The sequence below is a fragment of the Grammomys surdaster genome, unplaced genomic scaffold (genome assembly GCF_004785775.1).
Source record: "Grammomys surdaster isolate TR1022 unplaced genomic scaffold, NIH_TR_1.0 184, whole genome shotgun sequence".
Taxonomy (NCBI): domain Eukaryota; kingdom Metazoa; phylum Chordata; class Mammalia; order Rodentia; family Muridae; genus Grammomys; species Grammomys surdaster.
The window spans coordinates 3153620-3174234 of record NW_021604629.1 but is presented as its reverse complement, the minus strand read 5'-3'; the positions used below and the strand labels follow the sequence as shown (position 1 = coordinate 3174234).

Here is a 20615-nt window from a genome sequence, read left to right as displayed (position 1 = left end):
TAAAAATTTAAAAAAAAAAAATCTGAGCTATTTGTTAAAAGTCATGGTGTATTATATTGTATTTTGTTGCAATTAAAAATAAAAATATTGAGGCTGGGTATAGTAGAATATACCTTAAAAACAGCCCCTGCCCCCTCCAATTAATAAAAATATTGATGGTTATGATGGCATATACCTACAACCACAGAAATTAAGAGGTAGAAAAGGGAGGATCCAAATCTATGGTCAATCTAAGCTACTCAGTGAGTTTAAGGCCAGTCTGAACTACACGGTGAGATGCTGTCTCACAAAACCAAAGACTGGCCAGGCGGTGGTAGTGGTGTATACCTTTAATCCCAGCACTTAGGAGGCAGATCTCTGAGTTCAAAGCCAGCCTGACCCACAGAGTGAGTTCCAAGACAGCCAGGGTTATAAAGAGAAACCCTATCTCAAAACCCCAAAACAAAAAAAAAGTATGTTCCATAACCAAAATGTAGTAATTTTATTAAATTTAATATAGACCGTCTGCTAGGGAATAGCTGGAATTTGGGATACAGTGATAAACCGTCTAAGTTCTTAAAGAACAGACGGTTATTGAGTTTGTCCAGGCTCTTGTGTGTGTTAGTGTGAGTGTATGTCAGTATCTTTTGAATGGGTGCAAACAGGGATGTCTAAGCTTGATCATGCAGTTAGTGTCTGTCTGCAGTATGCTTATAAGTGCTACATTTCTCTCTCTCCTATACCTTAAGATGATGAGCTGTTGTATAGAGTTTTCCACACCCATCATATTTACACCGAAATGCCTTTTCTCCACTCTGTTGAGATTTAGGAGTTACTCTCGTAGCATGTCCTTGTAAGACAATCTGGAAAAAAAAAGACTTAAGGCACTCATACAAAATACAACAGATGCAATTACTATTTTCACAATAAAAAAGACAAAACCATATCATGAGCTATAACTCAGAACATCCTTATGCTAAGAGTCTAGGACTTCAAGTTAGGAAAATTCTCTCTGTTCTAAGGCTTGGAAAGTCAGTGCTCTGCAAGACTGCAGTTTGACCTCACAGATCTATTGCCACCTAGATAATCTCTAGGACATGTCTGTGCCATGGCTTAGGAGGCTAAGGCAGTAGTATCATGAGCTTAAGGCCAGGCTGAGCTATACAGTAAGAGTCCTACTTAAGATATCTAAAATAAACAAAATTTCCACTGAACATTGCTACTTCCTGATATACTCAAGGGATCCATCTCAATAGTTATACTTTTTTTTTCCCAAAGGAAATAGAACCTTAAAATAATTTTAAATGCATTTTTAATTTCAAAGATCATGGTAGAGAAGGTGTCAGGTCAACTGAATCTCCTTGTGATAGGATCCACGTGACTCTAGTCTATACTTCAACAGAAGGCCATTTTTAATGATCAACATCATAAAAATGTAAACAATGACACTTCTCCTAAGGCCTTTGAAGATTACTATCTATTTCAGAAATGATAACATCAAGGGTTGGATTTTGCCTAGTAAGCATGAGGCCCTAGGTTCAATCCTTAATACTGCCAACAAAACAAATCAAACCCCAGGAATTCTAAAACCATAGAAGTTGCAAATGGGTTTACGAAAGATGGCTCAGAGGTTCAGACATGATGCTTTCTACCAGAGGACCCAAGTTTGATTCCTTGCACCATGTCAGGCAATTCATAACTGCCTTTAACTCCAACTACAGGGCGTACATATCTCATGCCTCTGGCATACATTGGTGCCAGTACTCACCTGCAGATATGCACCCAGATATCCAGGCATGCACACACTCAGGCACACATACACTTGCACACACACAATTTAAAAACTAAAGAACAAAACAAAAACCAAAAACACCTTTAAACAAACAAGCCTTGGCTTTCCATACCTGCATTTTTTTCTCTTGCTCGCTTTCTCCAATCATTCCTGTACTTGTTACACCTTCGCTGCCATCAATGGACACCTAAAGTAATAAAGGAAAACTTTAAAGGGTTTCATTACTTATTTGCAGTGTTGGGGACTGAACCTAAGACCTACACACATTAGATAAGTACTGTACAAATGAGCTAGTCCTCAGGTCCTTGTCTGGTATTTTGATAACGAGTTAAGCTGGATGATATGCAGATTTATTATTACTATTATTGTATATTTTAAAAATTCTCAGCCAGGCAGTGGTAGTACACGCCTTTAATCCCAGCACTTGGGAGGCAGAGGCAGGTGGATTTCTGAGTTCGAGGCCAGCCTGGTCTACAGAGTGAGTTCCAGGACAGCCAGGGCTATACAGAGAAACTCTGTCTCAAAAAACCAAAAACTCCCAAATTAAGAAGTAACAAACTATTATCTATTTATTATTATGGTGCTGGGTATTGAACTCAAGGCCCTATGTATTGTAGACAAGCATTCTACTACTGAACCATACCATCTAGGTTCTCCAAATTGGGGCATATACATGAGATAGGATCTCATGCAGTACAGTCAGCTCCTGAACTCATTATACAGCCACGGCTGACCCTGAATTCCCATTCGAGACGCTGGGATTACAGCCATATCTCTGAGTCCCATTCCCCATCCAAACTTCTAATTATATGAGACGTATACTTTTGAGGCAGGGTAAAAACATTTAAGAATCCTCCCTATTTCTCTCTCTCTTTTAAGATGAGGTTTTATTATATGTTCCAAGTCGAGTCCTGACTCCTAGACTTAGAGATCTTCACTCAGCTTCCTAAGTAGCTGGGATGACAGGTATGCACCCTCATGATTGCCTCAAAAACTAGTGGTTTTTATAAAAAATTCAAGGCTTCCCTTCACTGTTTCCTAATCTCTAATTTTGTTTGTTTTCTCCTCTTATTATGTCCTTTATGGGACTCATCCTTGACCTTCTTCTTGTGAATTATCAACCATTGATTTATGTCTTTAAGTTTACTTCATTCTGTTATTCTTCTTCAGCTATTTCTATATTTCTGGTTTTAATTTTTAAATTTCATTTTATGGGTATCTTGCCTTCATGTCTGTCAATGTGCCAACAGCAGTGCAGTGCCTGGTGAGTTTGGACAGCTGACTTACCATGTGGGTTCTAGGAGTCAAGGCGAGTCTCCTAAGCAAGAGCAACAAGTGTTCTCTTTTCACGAACTTGGAGATCTGCCTGCCTCTGCCTCCCAAGTGCTGGGATTAAAGGTGTGCTCAAACTCCACCACTGAGCACAAATGTTCTTAACTGAGCCATCTCTCTGGATGTCTTTAACTGTTGTTAAGACAATTAAATACAGCCCAACATATAGACAGTATATAGCTTGCATTGGCTTTAAACCTGTGATCACCTGTTAGGATTACAGGCATGCACTACATTCCTGGCATTCACTTATTTGAAAATGAACATTGAATTCTTCAGCACTGACTGACTGACTCATTTTTTATTTTAAATTGCTAGCTACTGCTGCTGTGGCCACTGCTGCCTCCTTCTTTCTCCTCCTCTTATTTTTCTATTCTTGCTAGTTTTGCTTTTGAGACAGGGTCTTATTTATTCCAGGCTGGCCTTCAACTTATTATGTACCTAAGGATGACAACGAACTTCTCACCTTCCTGCTCTACCTAAATGATCTGTACAGTGCTAGTACTGACACTCAGAGCTTCAGCACAGTAAACACTCAACTGAGATACACCTCCAGTCCAGAGATCGGTACTGAAGTTGCAAAGTGCCATACCTTTGCTGCATACTGCTCCAAAGCACTAATGGTATCTGGGTCAATTGTGGCATCTCCAGTATGCAGCCCTGCCACTGTCCCATCAGCCTGAATTGCCAAGATGGTATCAGACTGTGGGACTTGCACTGCATGGTGGATATAAGCTGTTGTGCCATCTTCCAACTGAACCGCCTGAAGTGAGCTCTGGTCATAACTGTCTGAGGGGAAGGAAGGAAAAAGCACTATATTAAAAGCATGTTAGTCCACCAACCCTCTCGGCCTTCCCTCATAGCTCATCTCCATTCCTTTGGCTCAGTCATCAATCCACAGAAATACTTTCTACCACGAACCCACAGTGACCACAACTGGCTGGGATGCAGACAGGTGATTTTATTGTCCTTCCTGCCCCTGATTCTGATCTCTCAAGACTTAGTCTTCCTTCTAACATAGACTGCTAGCAGGAGCCCCTCCCCCCATCCTATCTTTACTTCCTAGGAACTCTGCCTCTTGGCACACACCGTATGTAGTCCCCTTAACTCTTTCCCATGGCCTATCTCAGACTTTCCTCCTAGACCAGCTCCATTCCTTTGTGTAACTGGCCCAAAGAGTCCTAGCACTGCAGTGTTCTCTACCAGGGATGCCATAGTACCACATCGGCATAGAACTCAGAGGGCAATAGTAACCAAAGAATGGAACACTCTAGCCGCGTGGTGGGGGCACACCCCTTTAATCCCAGCACTTGGGAGGCAGAGGCAGGCGGACTTCTGAGATCGAGGCCAGCCTGGTCTACAGAGTGAGTTCCAGGACAGCCAGGACTACACAAAGAAACCCTGTCTTGAAAAAACCAAAAAAAAAAAAAAAAAAAGAAGAAGAAGAAGAAGGAGAAGAAGAAGAAGAAGAAGAGGAGGAAGAGGAGGAGGAGGAGGAGGAGGAGGAAGAGGAGGAGGAGGAGGAGGAGGAAGAAAAAAAAGAATGGAACACTCACCGAACAAAGACCAATATCTAACCCAAAAAACAGTGCAATATCATAACCCCAGATGCCTAGATCCAGCACAAAAATACAAAACAGTAACCTTATTGCAAAAAGCTGTGAGAAATGCAGTGAAGCTGAAGCGTAAGACACAGACTTACAGATAACAATTTTGAATATGTTCATGGACCTTAAAGAAGATGTGAAACGTGTCTTTTTTTTTTTTTTTTTTTTTTGGTTTTTTCGAGACAGGAGTTCTCTGTGTAGCCCTGGCTGTCCTGGAACTCACTCTGTAGACCAGGCTAGCCTCGAACTCTCGAACTCTCGAACTCTCGAACTCAGAAATCCGCCTGCCTCTGCCTCCCAAGTGCTGGGATTAAAGGCGTGTGCCACCACCGCCCGACGTGAAAAGTGTCTTAAGACTATGAAAACACAAACAGTTGAATGAAATAATGAGAACCGTTCAGGACATGAAAATACAAATAGAATATATTTTTAATAAAGTCTGAGAGAGCCAGGTGGTGGTAGTGTACACCTTTAATCCTGGCACTTGGGAGTCAGATCTCTTGTGTTGTTCAAGACAAGCCTGGCCTATAGAGCAAGTTCCAGGACAGCCAGAGATGCATAGAGAAACCCTGTCTTGAAAAATCAACCAACCAAACCCCTTTTCCCACCCCACCCCCTAAAAAACCTAAACCATGATCCATCTGTCTGCTGCATCCAAGGAATACACTTCACTGTCAAAGACAGAGATCACTTCATGATAGTAGGATGGAAGATGCTACCTTAGCCTAAGCTGTCTTGACACTCACTGCTATCTTCAGCAGTGATTGGATTACAGGCTTAAGTCCCCATACCTAGAATTGACTACATGACTTATAGTCATTTAATCTGTACAAAAATAGTGTGAGTCAGAATTTACCACGTTAATTGTAGACAGGAACCTGAGGTCTGGGACATTAAAGTCACTTTCCTTAGGAACATTATAAAAGTCTCCACATTTAATATTTAACCTAAAGAATAACATACTCATTTTTAGTACAAAGAGAGAAACCATAATTTAGACTCATGTTAGTTCCTGGTATTCAAACACCTCGCTCCAAAGTTTGTGCTGTTTGTTGTGATAAAATGTTCCTGGACAGTTCAAACTGACACAAAGTTTTTTCCTTCCATGATGGCCCAACCTGTTGCCTTGTGCTTCAACATATAAACAACTGTCTCCCATGACAACATTCCAGCAGTCAAGACAGTTCTTATTCTCCCATACCCCCAGCTCTTCCTCGTGTCATTTACAGTCACAAAGCTATAGTACCTTTCGAAGTGTGGTGGATAAATGCAGTCGTTCCGTCCTCTAGCTGCACGGCTTGCCCATCCTCCAGCCGCAAACTGTCCCCTGCTCAAGAGCAATGCTTACATTTAGATCCCTTATTTCAGAACATTCCAGTTAACTCACACAGCAGCAACAGAGTCCGCTTAACACATATGTCTATTTTAAGAGTCACAGGACATTTAAGTAATCTCAGTAAAGTTGCTTTGAAAAAGTATTTCAAGGAAAAGGGAGTTGCGAGACTTGTTTTAGGAATATATGCCAGGGAGGAGAATTAAAGAAGAAAATGAGTGGAGTGGGGTTCAGCTCCAACTACAGCCACAGTTCCTTAGGACTGCTGTCTACTAATCGCCTGAGTCCAGCCCAGCAACGTCTCTTCCATTTTCTTTTGGAGAAGTCTTGGATAAGTTCAATTCTCTGTTTGACTTGTCTTTTCAGAGGAAGACCAGTAGTCAGCAAGTTTATGTAGTAAGAATCAGCTAAGGGAGCAAACTCTGAGGTTGGAGAATTAGAGGAGTTTCTTGTGCTGTTGTTGTTCTTTAAACAAATGGTTTCATTGTACAGACCATGCTAGCTTGCATGGGCCTCACTATATAGAACAAGGTGCCCTCAGACTCAGAGACCTGCCTGCACTGAGTGCTGGGATTGAAGGCATGTGCCACTATGCCTGGCTGCTGTGTCTTAAATACTTACTACTTTTAGGTATGGGGACATGTTGAACATAGGCAGCAGAACCATCTTCCAACTGAATGACCTGGCCATCAATGAGTCTCCCGTCTGGAACAAAACATTTAAGCCAATAATTAAGCAGCAAAAAAACAAAAAACAAAAAAACAAAAAACTAAAACTTTATACAATTTCAAAATGATATCAACTATAAAAACATACACTACTTAAGCTCATGTTCATCTTGCTTCTTCCCTCTATGTTCTGAGGCAATTCAATATCACATCCAGTGATCCTACAGAAAGCAGAAAATCCTCCCTCAGACATCCTTCCTCCCTCCAATTTTCAATGAGATAAATTCAAGAGGAAGAGTGGCTCATCACAGTAACTACATGCATTGAAGCTCTGTGCACCTCTCAGAACCACTTGGTACCAATGACTCTGACCATGGGGAAGCTGAACACACATATCAGTCAGTGTATGTGAATCCAGTTGACATTCTCAGTCCTAGGAGACACGTCTACCTTTGTCTACATATATATGTACATGGATGTCAGTTTTCCATATAAACAAGAAGTTTTAGAACTGGACTATTTCTTGAAGCAAACTAAACACCAATTCAGAGACAATCCCATTTTAAGAAAACCAATAAAAGAAAACAAAACAAGCAAATGTCTTTGCATGTTTTATAAACACATTAAATCACAATCTAGAGTCAGATCCACAGTGTCTTCCAGCTATGTCAAAGGGCAGCCCAAAGTTATCAAAGCAAAACGTAAATTAAATTGAAACAGCTTCAGGACTCATATGCAACAGAGCCCTTTTAGGAGACTGAAGTGAGAGTCTGGTTGGTGAGGGTTCTGAGTCTGGCATTAACCGCCTGGCCACACACAGCACTCACCTTTAGAATTATGCTGGATGTAAGCAGTAGAGCCGTCGGCCAGCGTTACAGCTTGTAAACTCACACCTTCCATATTTTCTAAATTGTCACCATCTATGTGAAAACAAAGTTATTTAGATACCTATATATGTCCATGTGAATGACATTAAATTCTTTTCTATAAAATGAAAACTAGGGAAAAGGAAAGTTATTAAGTAGAATCCTTTTTAAAGAATTTACAAAAAAAAAAATTATCTAGCCAAATTGAAAAATGTCAGAGAATGGGAGGGGTCTAGATAATCAATCACCAAGACACATTGGATACATGTACAGGATTCCTTTAAAAAGTAACAACAGCCGGGCGGTGGTGGCACACGCCTTTAATCCCAGCATTTGGGAGGCAGAGGCAGGCGGATTTCTGAGTTCGAGGCCAGCCTGGTCTACAGAGTGAGTTTCAGGACAGCCAGGGCTACACAGAGAAACCCTGTCTTGAAAAACCAAAAAAAAAAAAAAAAAGTAACAACAACAACCAAGATCTTTAATTGAAACCTCCATGATTATTTGAAGCAAGATCCCTTACCTGCCACGGTTACTGCCTCTGTCAGGCACAGGGTAACATGTTGAGCCTCCATTCCTCCTCCAGGAAATTCTGTCATTCCCTGAGAATCCCGGTTTATTTGTGCTAACAACATTTTCTACCTTGAAGAAAAATATGAGTGCTTGAGAAGAAGGTATGATACACATGAAATCCAAGCTGAGACAGCTCAGTAGGTAAAGGCACTTACATTCAAGTCTGATGACCTGAGTTTCATCCCCAGAATTCCCTTAGTAGAAAGAGAACTGGCTCCTACAAGCCATCCACAGGTAAACACTAGTGAGCTGACTTAACATACTGTGATGGTTTATATGTGACTTGGGCCAGGGAGTGGCACTATTAAAAAGTGTGGCCTTAGCCGGGCGGTGGTGGCGCACGCCTTTAATCCCAGCACTTGGGAGGCAGAGGCAGGTGGATTTCTGAGTACGAGAGTTCGAGGCTAGCCTGGTCTACAGAGTGAGTTCCAGGACAGCCAGGGCTACACAGAGAAACCCTGTCTCGAAAAACCAAAAAAAATAAAAAATAAAAAAAAAAGTGTGGCCTTGTTAGAGTAGGTGTGTCACTGTGGGTGTGGGCTTTAAGACCCACATCCTAATCCCAGCACTTGGGAGGCAGAGGCAGGCAGATTTCTGAGTTCCAGGCCAGCCTGGTCTACAGAGTGAGTTCCAGGACAGCCAGGGCTACACAGAGAAACCCTGTCTTGAAAAACAAAACAAAACAAGACCGTCATCCTAACTGCCTGGAAGTAAGTATTCTGCTAGCAGCCGTTAGATGAAGATGTAGAACTCTCAGTTCTTCCTACATGCCTGTCTGGATGTTGCCATGCTCCCATCTTGATGATAACGGACTGAACCTCTGAACCAGTAAGCCAGGCCCAATTAAATGTTGTCCTTATAAGAGTTGCCTTGGTTCTGGTGTCTGTTGATACTAGGGACTGGGGTATTGCTGTGATAGGCTTGAACAAGCTTTTTTCTAGAAGAATGTGGATTTTAGGGACTTTGGACTTGGAAAGCCATGGAATGTTTTAAATGGGGCTCAGTGGGCCATCCTAGTAGGAATATGGAAGACTTTGTTGCTGAGAATAACTCTACAGACCAGGCCCAGAGAATTTCAGTATGTAACAGAGACTGTTTTTGTGATATTTTGGTGAAGAATCTAGCTACTTTTGCCCTTGTCTGAAGAATCTACCTGAGGTTAAGGTGAAGAGACTTATACTAACTGAATCAACAAACAAAGTCTCAAAAGAGCCCAGCATAGACTCTATTCCCTGGTTAAGTCTCATAAAGAATTTTAAACAAGCATTGAAAGCAGAGAAAGGACAAATATAAAATATATTGTTTGAATTTTAAAGGGGAACCAGGAAGTGAAATGGAGCTGAATCTTGAAGATAACAGATTTAAGGGATTTGGGGTAAGATTCCATCCAGCTAAATTTAGATTCAGGCATGGGGGTACACACCTTTAATTCCAGAAGACAAAGACACACAGATCTCTAGCCTGGGACAAAGCAGGTTCTAAGTGAAGAAAAGCTTAAATTCAGGTATGGTTGTACATATCCTTAACCCCACCCAGCATTACATGAGACGGCCACGTAGATATCTGAGTTCAAGGTCAATCTACAGAGCAAGTTCCAGGAAAGTCAAACTTAGGCAGTGAGGGAGTTGGAAAACAGAAAGCTGGTAATAGAATAAAGAGGCTATGTTCCAATCCCAGCAAGCATCAGAACATGGCAGCTTTGGCCATGTGGCTCTGGCTTTAGAGTAAAAAATAGAAGGGACTACTGGGACAATTGATGCTGGTTAGCTGGAGCTGAGAAATTGTTGATTATTAAGAGGAGACCAGCATGGGGGCTGGAGAGATGGCTCATCAGTTAAAAGCACTGACTGCTCTTCCAGGGGTCCTGAGTTCAATTCCCAGCAACCGCATGGTGGTTCACAAACATATGTAGTGGAATCTGATGCCCTCTTCTGGTAGGGACAGTGACAGTGTACTTACATAGCTAAGGTTGTACCTTGTGCTGCAGCTGTACTTGGTAATATATAAGAATCACCCAGGCAGTTTTGAAGGCATGAAGGCATCATGAAGAGCAGCTGAGGCTTGGCAGTGTGAGAGTCAACGGAAGGCCATTGGTGAAGGTGCAGCCACAGTTGCAGTGGAAGACCCCAGTGTATTGGAGATGCCAGTACCGTGGGATGACCACCAAGGAAGGACAGCAATAGCAGTGGAGTGATCAACCTGAGCCTAGAGTGATACAGAGGGCAGAGCTGGAGAAGTGACAGTAGGCCTTTGGAGGAGCCCAGAAGGTCACATGTGGATCCCAAACATTGGGACAATAAGCTGTAACACTGAAGTTGCCTTGGAGACCCCAAGATTTTCGAGATGCCAGAGCCATGGGCTATCTGCTGAGGAAAGCTGCTAACAGGGAGTGGAACCAGCCCAGGAGAAAGAAGCTTGTTGCCGTCAACAAAGATGTAAAAGGAGTTGGAGATCTGAAGACCACTTTGACATCAGACATGGAGATGCAGACTTTGGAGTTTGCCCAGAGAGTTGCCTGTCATGCTTTGAGGATTACAGGTATGGCTCCCATAAACTCTTATTTGAAGAAGCCTATCTGGGCTAGGGAGTGGAATGTGATGGTTTATATATGTTTTGGCCAGGGAGTAGCACTATTAGGAGGTGTGGCCTTGTTGGAGTAGGTGTGTCACAGTGGACATGGGCTATACCTTAGTCCTAGCTGCCTGGAAGTCAGTCCTCCACTAGTAGCCTTCAGATGAAGATGTAGAACTCTCAGCTCTTCCTGTACCATGCCTGCCTAGATGTTGCCATTATCACCTTGGTAATAATGAACCTGTAAGCCAGTCCCAGTTAAATGTTGTCCTTTATAAGACATGTCTTGGTCATGGTGACTGTTCACAGCAGTAAACCCCCAAGATATATACAAATATAAAATCTTGGCCAGCGCCGGGCGGTGGTGGCGCATGCCTTTAATCCCACCACTTGGGAGGCAGAGACAGGTGGATTTCTGAGTTTGAGGCCAGCCTGGTCTACAGAGTGAGAACCAGGATAGCCAGGGCTATACAGAGAAACCCTGTCTCGAAAAACAAACAAACAAACAAACAAACAAACAAAACAAAACAAAACAAAACAAAAAAATCTTGGCCAGGCGTGGATGGCATATATATGCCTTTAATGCATATTTATGCCTTTAATCCCAGAATTTAGGAGGCAGAGGCAGGCAGATCTCTGTGAGTTAGAGGCCAACCTGGTCTACAGAGAGAGCTCTAGGACAGCCAGGGCTACACAAAGAAACCCTGTTTCAGAAAAACAAAACAAAATAAAACAAAGCAAACTAAAAACCCTAAAAGGATCAGCCTAGTCTAAATAATGAGGTGGCTGCTATTTCTAACTCCATATAATGGATGAACTCTGATGAAACCTAAGATGAAGTTTATTCAGTACCATTCTGACCAACAAGTCAAAACTAAGCATAACCCAGAGGTTACTGACAGGAGCTTGTGGTGAAGATTCAAAGACTAGACCCTGATTGCCCAACACTGGTAATGTAGTTCTGAGTACACAAACTGAATGCTGTCCTATGGTTTCTGATACACAATGAATTTTAACTGTGCTGGAACCACTCACAATTTTTCCTCCTCAAAGACATTCTGGAAAGAGTGGTCTGGATGGCCATTAGAACCACCAGTTTCAACAGGCTGACCAGCAAAGGAAATGAATAGACAGTTCACATGCACATTCTCTTCTGAAACAAAACCACATACAGAAATAAACAGAGAGAGAGAGAGAGAGAAAGAAAGAGAGAGAAAAGGGAGCCTAGAGAAATGGCTCAGCGGTTAAGAGTACTGACTACTCTTCCAGAGGTCCTGAGTTCAATTCCCAGCAACTACATGCTGACTCACAACCATCTGTAATGGGATCTGATGCCTTCTTCTGGTGTGTCTGAAAACAGTGACAGTGGATATACATAAATTAAACAAATAAATCTTTGAAAGAAAGAGAGAAAGAATGAAAGAAAGAGAAAGAAAGGAAAAAAAAGAAAGACTAAGAAAGCAAAGAACAAGCAAATTAGGAATATCCCATAGCTTTTTAATGCAACTTTTTGTGGTGCTGAGGAAATCCAGGGCCTTATACAACATGCTAGGCAAGAGCTCTACTCCAGCCCTGTCTCTTAAAATTGAAGAAAAAGTCTGGTGGTTTCAGCATACATCTTTAATCCCAGCACTTGGGAAGAGTTTGAGGGCAGCCTGGTCTACAGAGTGAGTTCCAGGACAGCCAGAGCTACACAGAGAAACCCTGTCTTGAAAAACAAAAACAGAACAAAACAAAACCCCAAAAAGATTTAAAAAAAAAAAGTCAATCCAACAGCTGGGCAGTCTCCTGGTTTTGGACTACCTTGAATTCCTTTGAAATCAAATATATTCTGTTTTTCTCAGAATGAACACATCTCATTACACACACACACACACACACACACACACACACACACTCTTAGGCTGCCAATTCATCTTTATGCTTTGATTTGTCATCAGCATCAGGACTTGTCCATTTCCAATACTTCCAAGATATCTAGGGTAAAAATTATCAAACCATCTGTGACTAAGGTTTTTTTTTTTTTAAGATATATTTGTTTTATTTATACGAGTACACTGTAACTGTCTTCAGACACACCAGAAGAGGGCATCAGATCCCATTACAGATGGTTGTGAGCCACCATGTGGTTGCTGAGAATTGAACTCAGGACCTCTGGAGGAGCAGTCAGTGCTCTTAACTGCTGAATCATCTCTGCAGCCCCTAAGTTTTTTCTTAATGATACAACAGGACAGTCATGAACTGGTGTGATTTTTTTTTTTTTTGGATTTTCGAGACAGGGTTTCTCTGTATAGCCCTGGCTGTCCTGGAACTCACTCTGTAGACCAGGCTGGCCTCGAACTCAGAAATCCGCCTGCCTCTGCCTCCCAAGTGCTGGGATTAAAGGCGTGCGCCACCACCGCCCGGCAACTGGTGTGATTTTTATCCTTCTGAATGTTTCTTTATCAGGTCTACAGAGATGGCTCATCCACTAAGAGTGCATACTGCTCTTGCAGAAGACCTGGGTTCAGTTGCCAGTACCCATAGGACTGCTCACTACTACCTGTAGTTCCAGTTCTAGGGGGATACAACACTTTATGGCACCAAGAACACATGTTGTACATATAGGCAAAAAACCCCTCATACATTAAAAAAAATTAAATAGGGCCGGGCGGTGGTGGCGCACGCCTTTAATCCCAGCACTTGGGAGGCAGAGGCAGGTGGATTTCTGAGTTCGAGGCCAGCCTGGTCTACAGAATGAGTTCCAGGACAGCCAGGGCTACACAGAGAAACCCTGTCTCGAAAAACCAAATAAATAAATAAATAAATTAATTAATTAATTAATTAAATTAAATTAAATAAAACTTCTGGGCACTGGTGGCACATACTTTTAATTCCAGCACTTGGGAGGTAGAGGCAGGTAGAGGCAGGTAGAGGCAGGTAGATCTCTGAATTTGAGGCCAGCTTGGCTACACAGTGAGTTCAGGATAACCAGGGCTACACAAAGAGAAAACCTGTCTCACAAAAGGAAAAAAAGTTTAAAAAAAAATCTTTTATTTTTCATTGCTTCTTACTATAATTACTGCAATAATCTTTTAACCTTTCTGTGTTCATTGAGCTGCTCCCTCATCCTTCTGGTCCAACTCCCTTTTTTTCCTTGAGACAGGGTCTCTCTCTACAGCTGCTGTTGTCTTCAAACTCACTGTGTAGACCAGGCTGGCACTGAACTCACAGAGGCCTGCCTGCGGTCTCCTCCCTGGTGCTGGGATAAAGGAGTGAGTGTGACATGGTGCCCAGCTTTATTGTTTTCTATACCATTACACTTTTCTTTTTTCTTTTTTTCTTTTTCTTTTTTTGAGACAGGGTTTCTCTGTGTAGCCCTGGCTGTCCTGGAACTCATTCTGTAGACCAGGCTGTCCTGGAACTCAGAAATCTACCTGCCTCTGTGTCCCAAGTGCTGGGATTAAAGGTGTGCACCACCACTTCCCGGCCATAATTATCATTTCTTTGTTTACATAAACAATCTGGGGGGTGGGTTGTTACTGTTTGAGCCAATTAAGAGCTGAGGGTATAAATTCCAGGTGACTAAATGCTTAATATCCATACTGTCTTAGGTAGGGTTTTACAGATATGAACAGACACCATGACCAAGGCAAACTCTCATAAGGACATTTAATTGGGGCTGGCTTACAGTTTCAGAGGTTCAGTCCATTATCATCAAGGCAGGAACACAGCAGCATCCAGGCAGACATGGTGCATGAGGAGCTGAGAGATTCTACATCTTCAGCTGAAGGCTGCTAGCAGAATACTCCCTTCCAGGAAGCTAGGATGAGGGTCTTAAAGCACACACCCACAATGACACACCTACTCCAACAGGGCTATACTTTCTAACAGTGCCACTCCCTGGGCAGAGCATATATAAACCATCACACACACCATCCTCAGTTCAGTCCCTGGCACTAAACAAAACAAATTCTTTTCCTTATAAGCCATTTAGCATTTTTCTTATTATGTACTAGGCACACATTGTTTTCTTATTAAGACCAGGGATGGCTTATTTGATGCCTTCCATCAAAACCGAAAATTTGAGTTTAATTCCTGGGACCCATATGGTAGCAGAGAATAAATTTCTCAGACATTCCCACAAGTGCAATGACATGTCACATATTCTCTCTCTCTCTCTCGATTTAAAAGGTGCACATTTTCAGCTATGAAATGTGCTGTAAGTGCTGTAAGGATTCAAGTAGACAGTTCAGGCTGCACTTGAACCTAAATGATGCCCTTCCTGCCTGATGCCCAAGAGCTGCAGGCTGCATTATACCCCTTGCTCCATGGTGTTTTGTTTTGTTTTGTTTTGTTTTTGAGACAGAGTTTCTCTGTGTAGCCCTGGCTGTCCTGGAACTCACTCTGTAGAACAGGCTGGCCTCAAACTCAGAAATCTGCATGCCTCTGCCTCCCAAGTGCTAGGATTAAAGGTGTGCACCACCACTGCCCGGCTGCCCCATGTTTTTTAAAGACAGTATCTCATAGAGCTTCTGCTGGTCTTGAACTTGTTATACAGGCAAGAATGACCTTGATTGAATTTCTGGTTCTCCTGCTCTACTCCATCAGTGCAGGTATGAGACACCACACAGGATTTATTCACTGGTAGATGAAACCAGGGCCTCCCATGCTGGGCAAGCACTCTAGCAACTCAGGGGTAGGGGGGCTGGAAGGGGCACATTTTAATAGAGTCTGTAAACTCTAGGGGTTGGGGATTTAGCTCTGTGGTAGAGCAAGCACAAGGCCCTCAGCTCTGAAACAGAACAAAACACCATTCTAGTTTAGGTTCCTCTAAAGAAAAGGAAAAACTCAGAATCCATATAATGAAATCTTAGGATCCCTTCAGAAATAAACATCACAACTCCCAAGCCCCACGCTCCCCACCACACTACTGCTTGCAGAATTAACCCCAATTCAGAAGTAGCTCTATCTGGCTCCTTACCTACCTTTGTAATTTTTTTTTTTTTTTTGAGTTACAGGATAGAGAACCCAAGGTCTCATACACACTACCTGAGTGCTTTACCATCGCCATCTCTAGCAATCTTCATTTTTAAGAAACTCATTCCAGCTGGGCAGTGGTGCACACCTTTAATTCCAGCACTTGGGAGGCAGAGGCAGGTGGATTTCTGAGTTCGAGGCCAGCCTGGTCTACAGAGTGAGTTCCAGGACAGCCAGGGCTACACAGAGAAACCCTGTCTCGAAAAACCAAAAAAAAAAAAAAATAAAAAAAAAAAATCACACTGTAACTGGACAACTTGTACTAATTATTAAAAAGAGAAATGAGGGCCAGAGAGAAGGCTTAGTCATTAAGAGTACGTACCACCTTGGCAAAGGACCCCAGTTCAACGGCAGCATTCACATCAGGCAACTTACAACTGCTTGTAATTACAGCTCCAGAGAATCTGAAGCCTCTGGCCTCATGAACATTACCCGTCAACAAACACATAAAATAATAATTTTTTTTTAAGACACAGTCTCACTATGCAACCTTGGCTGGCTTAAACAAGAGCTCTGCTGTTTTCTGTCTCTCAGGTACTGAAATTAAAGATGTGTACCATCATGTCCAACAATAAAATAAACACAAAGATGCTCCACCATATCATTCTTTTTTGTTTTTGTTTTTTTTTTTCTGAGACAGGGTTTCTCTGTGTAGCCCTGGCTGTCCTGGAACTCACTCGGTAGACCAGGCTGGCCTCAAACTCAGAAATTCGCCTGCCTCTGCGTCCCAAGTGCTGGGATTAAAGGCGTGCGCCACCACTGCCTGCCTCCACCATATGATTCTTAATATTTATTAAACACTCCTGAGGGTCTGTGAGGTGGCTCAGCAGATGCCAGGAATGACCCAATGCCTAGTTCCTGCAGAGGGGAAGGAGAAAGACTTCCTCAAGTTATCCTCTAACCCTTGCACAGGCACTGCAGCAAGTGTGTGGCCACCTTCAAATAAATAAATTATAATGAAAATCTATAAAACACTGGTATAAGTGTGTACAGTTCAATGAAGCATTATTTGCAATAGCAAAAACTGATCAACAATGTAAAAACCCATGAAGAAGACATTAAATATTCTACTCACAAATAAAATGTAAAGACAGTAAAAAGAAATCAATGCTCAGGACACAGCTTGACTCTACAGCTCCTGGCTAATACCTGCAAGACCCTGGCTTTGACCTCTGGCCAGCAATAAAAAAGAGACATCTAGCCGGGCAGTGGTGGCGCACGCCTTTAATCCCAGCACTTGGGACGCAGAGGCAGGCGAATTTCTGAGTTTGAGGCCAGCCTGGTCTACCGAGTGAGTTCCAGGACAGCCAGGGCTACACAGAGAAACCCTGTCTCGAAAAACCAAAAAAACAAAAACAAAAACAAAACAAAAAAAAGACATCTAGATAAAATAGTGAGAAGTATGTACAAGATGTGTAGTGAAGAAAAAAAGCAAATGGCAGAAGAGTATTCTTGGTATGATTACACTCAGGTTTTTAAAACTGTGCCTAATAACAAAGCAAGCATGCAGGAATAGGAAGGACTAAGAGATAAATGTAGAGAGACTAGATTTTCAGTATCCCATCCTAGCGCCCTGCAGAGGATCCACTGTAGGATAAGTGCTCTACCTCTGAGCTATATATAACCAAGCCTAAAAAACTTAGTTCAATTCCTGGGTCCCATATGCTAGAAGGAGAAACTGACTTCTACAACTTGTCCTTTGACACAGGAACATCCAAACTTGCTCTCCCTTCCCCCTTTCTCACATGATTGCATATGTGTGTGAACACACTTTTACATAGGTAAAGGATACAAATGAACATTTCAAAAGCTAGACAAATAGTCAACAGACAAATGCACAACAAATGAATTTCACTAACAATCAGAGAAATGCAAACAAAACCCACAAGAGATGCCACCACTTCATATTCAATAGGATGTCTATGACAACACAGAATGCCACTGTGTGTGGTAGAACCCAAATAGTGAGACAAGATGGTAAGTTTGTTTGTTTGTTTAGGTTTTTTGAGACAGGGTTTCTCTGTGTAGCCCTAGCTGTCCTGGAACTCACTCTGTAGACCAGGCTAGCCTTGAACTCAGATATCTGCCTGCCTCTGCCTCCCAAGTGCTGGGATTAAAGGCGTGCCACCACTGCCCGGCTAAGATGGTAAGTTTAAGCACAGCCTGGACTACATAACACAATCCTGTCTCAAACAGAACAGAAGACAACAGAAGACTAGTAAGAACTGGGAAAGAAGGCTGAGCATAATCCCAGCACTTGGGAGGAGATGCAAGAGAATCTCAGTGAGTTCAAGGCCAGCTTGTTCTACAAAGCAGGACAGCTAGGACTAAATAGAGGTATCCTCTGTCAAAAATAATAAATAAGTAAAAATAAATAAATGTTGCCAAGGCATGAAGAAATCAGAAATTATGAAACCTAGGCTGGCCTTGAACCTGCAGCAATCACCCTTCTGCTAACCATGTGCTGGGATTACAGATGGGTGCCCTAGCTGTGAACATAGTTCTATTAGGATCTTACACTTGAGACAGACAACCCTGTCTAGAGGGTCAGTACAATGACTTATGAGTGAAGGTGCTTGCTGCCAAACCTTAACTCCCTGAGACCCACATGGTGGAGGGAAACAACACACTCCAGCAAGTTGTCCTCGGACCTCCATATGTACACTATGGCGCGTGCACACACACACCAAGAAAATGGAAAAAAAAAACATTTAATTTAGGCAGCTGGAGAGATGGCTCTGTGGTTAAGATCACTGGTTGCTATTCCAGATGACCTGAGTTTGGATCCCCTCACTAACATGGAGGTTCACAATCACTATAACTCCAGTTCCAGGAGACCTGATACCTTCTGTCCTCCCTGGGAACCAGGGCAAGTATTTATAGTTTTTTTTTTTTTTTTTCATTATAAGACAAGGTTTGTCTGTGTAGCCCTACCTGGCTATTCCATCTGTAGGTTCGTCTGTCTCCAGTGTTGAGATTAAAGTCTTATTAAAGGCATGTACCACTTCCATAGTCTAATTTTTTCCCCTTTCCTGAGACTAGCTCCAGTGGCTTCGAACCGACTGGCTTCGAACTAAGTATAGAGCCAAAAACGACTGATCTCCTGATCTTCCTGTCTCTACTCTCAAATGTTAAGATTATAGGTATGCATTAGCATGGTGCGGTAATCCACAGTTTTAAGGCCTGAATTTAAGGCCTTGTACCTGGTAGGTAAGCATTCTACCACTTGCTACATCCTCAACCTGCTCTTCACTTGGGATAGGACCTCAATTCTAGGTAATTCAGGTTGTCTTTAAATTCAATCTGTAGTGGAGCCAGACCTTGAATTTGTAACTTCTCCTATTTTTGCCTTGATAGCTTAGATTTCAAAGTAGAACTCCCAGACTTAGTTTGGATTGTTTTAGAAGGTGAATTTGAAGGTGTGTGTAATCTGTTTTTTTTTTTTTTAAAAGCTGTTATTCATATACTTATTTTGAGACCAGAACTCAGTGTATAGCCAGCTGTAAATATGTAATAAAGAGTAGCCTTGAACTCCTCTAGCCTCAGACTCCCCGACTGCTGGGATTATAGACAGAGCCACCATGCCCAGATAAAACAAATCAAAATAAACAAAGGGGAAGAGAGTACTAAATCTCCAAATACTTAAAATGTCAGGGTAAGATTTATGCTTCTTATTGATGTTTTGTGATCTTAATACTTCACAATGAATTTAACATATACTTAGAATGAAGTGTTAAACTGTTACACAGGTTTTGCCGACTAAAGCCGAATGCATCTTTCCTAGTAAAATTAAGGATCAAACTGAACACAATATGAAACGTACAATTTCTCACATTTCCAATAGAATATGCCAGATGAACTGAGTATTTCAAAAGCGAAGGCAGAGCTTGATTCTAAACAAATAGATGGGCAATGATATTCATTTCTACTTATTAAAACTTCGTTTAATGAAAGGGAGAAAGTTAAAAGAATGAACGGAAGTCTCATTATAAATTCCAAGAGACTATTTTTGAATATTCGATGTTAGGCCTTACAGAGTTTTGAAGAAAAATTGTGAAAACGAATAAATGTGCCTATGATCAGACTAGGAAGAAACCCGGGGGCGATGTGCAGGCGGTGTCCCCAGCCGCAGGGCCCGTGCCCCTGTTGGGGCCTGCTGTGAATCGAGGCCCGGGGGCCCAGTCCGACCAGCTTCGCCACCGAGCGAGTGCCAGGGGACTCGCTCCGCGCGAAGGTCAGGCCGAGCAAAGCCGCCCGGCTCCCGAGAGCTCCACCCTCCCCTCTTGCTCTCCCTCCCCTCAGCGGCCCCCTAAGGGGACAGGCGGGGCGCTGCGTGAAAGGGGGATGGGGTGGCGTCTTCGCAGAGAAAAGCTCCGCCGCCCTAGAGTGGCGGCCTCGGGTTATTAATAAACTCCACTTCTGCCCGGGCTCCGCTACGAAGGCGGCCGTAGGATCAGCCAGGCCTAAGGACCAGCATGAGCAGCTGGAAGTAGAGCCCGGGCCCAAGTGGGCCCGCGCCGCCGCGCTGAGGGCGGCGGCCGGGCGGAGAATAATGCACACTGGGTAAAAACACATTTATATACGAACCTCCGAGAAAATTTTCCAACAATTCCTTCGTCCGACCACCATGCACCAGGACAGGAAACAGCCGCCCGGCCCCCAGGCCCCGCAACCCGCATAGCAATTCTGAGTCCCGCCCCTAGCCTCCATTGGGCTGTCATTACGTCACTCACTGGAAGACTTTTGCTCTCGATTGGTCCAAATTTAGCTGACGGGTAGGAATCCGTCACTAACCACGCCTACTTTTCCTGCGTCAATGTAGCCTGGCCTTCCTACCCGCACCTGAGTGGCTGGCGTCAGGTACATAATCAAAACTTC

The 20615-nt window shown here is 42.8% G+C and overlaps 1 protein-coding gene across 4 annotated transcripts in view; it reads right to left on the bottom strand.

The window, feature by feature from the left end:
- The window catches only part of Znf143 (zinc finger protein 143), a 36791-nt gene extending 16393 nt beyond the window's left edge, over positions 1-20398 (bottom strand). Inside the window, exons 1-8 of one of the 4 annotated variants that reach the window (XM_028768041.1) lie at positions 20325-20398; positions 8098-8216; positions 7539-7631; positions 6665-6748; positions 5957-6037; positions 3696-3892; positions 1884-1958; positions 723-842 (exon numbers count right to left, since the gene is read on the bottom strand). In XM_028768041.1, the coding sequence (XP_028623874.1) occupies positions 723-842; positions 1884-1958; positions 3696-3892; positions 5957-6037; positions 6665-6748; positions 7539-7631; positions 8098-8209 (762 nt within the window). In that variant the 5' untranslated portion in view covers positions 8210-8216; positions 20325-20398. Of the gene's footprint in view, positions 1-722; positions 843-1883; positions 1959-3695; positions 3893-5956; positions 6041-6664; positions 6749-7538; positions 7632-8097; positions 8217-20324 lie in introns of all 4 variants that reach the window. The other 3 variants (XM_028768040.1, XM_028768038.1, XM_028768039.1) reach the window with 3 other exon arrangements.
- Between the last annotated feature and the right edge of the window lie 217 nt (positions 20399-20615).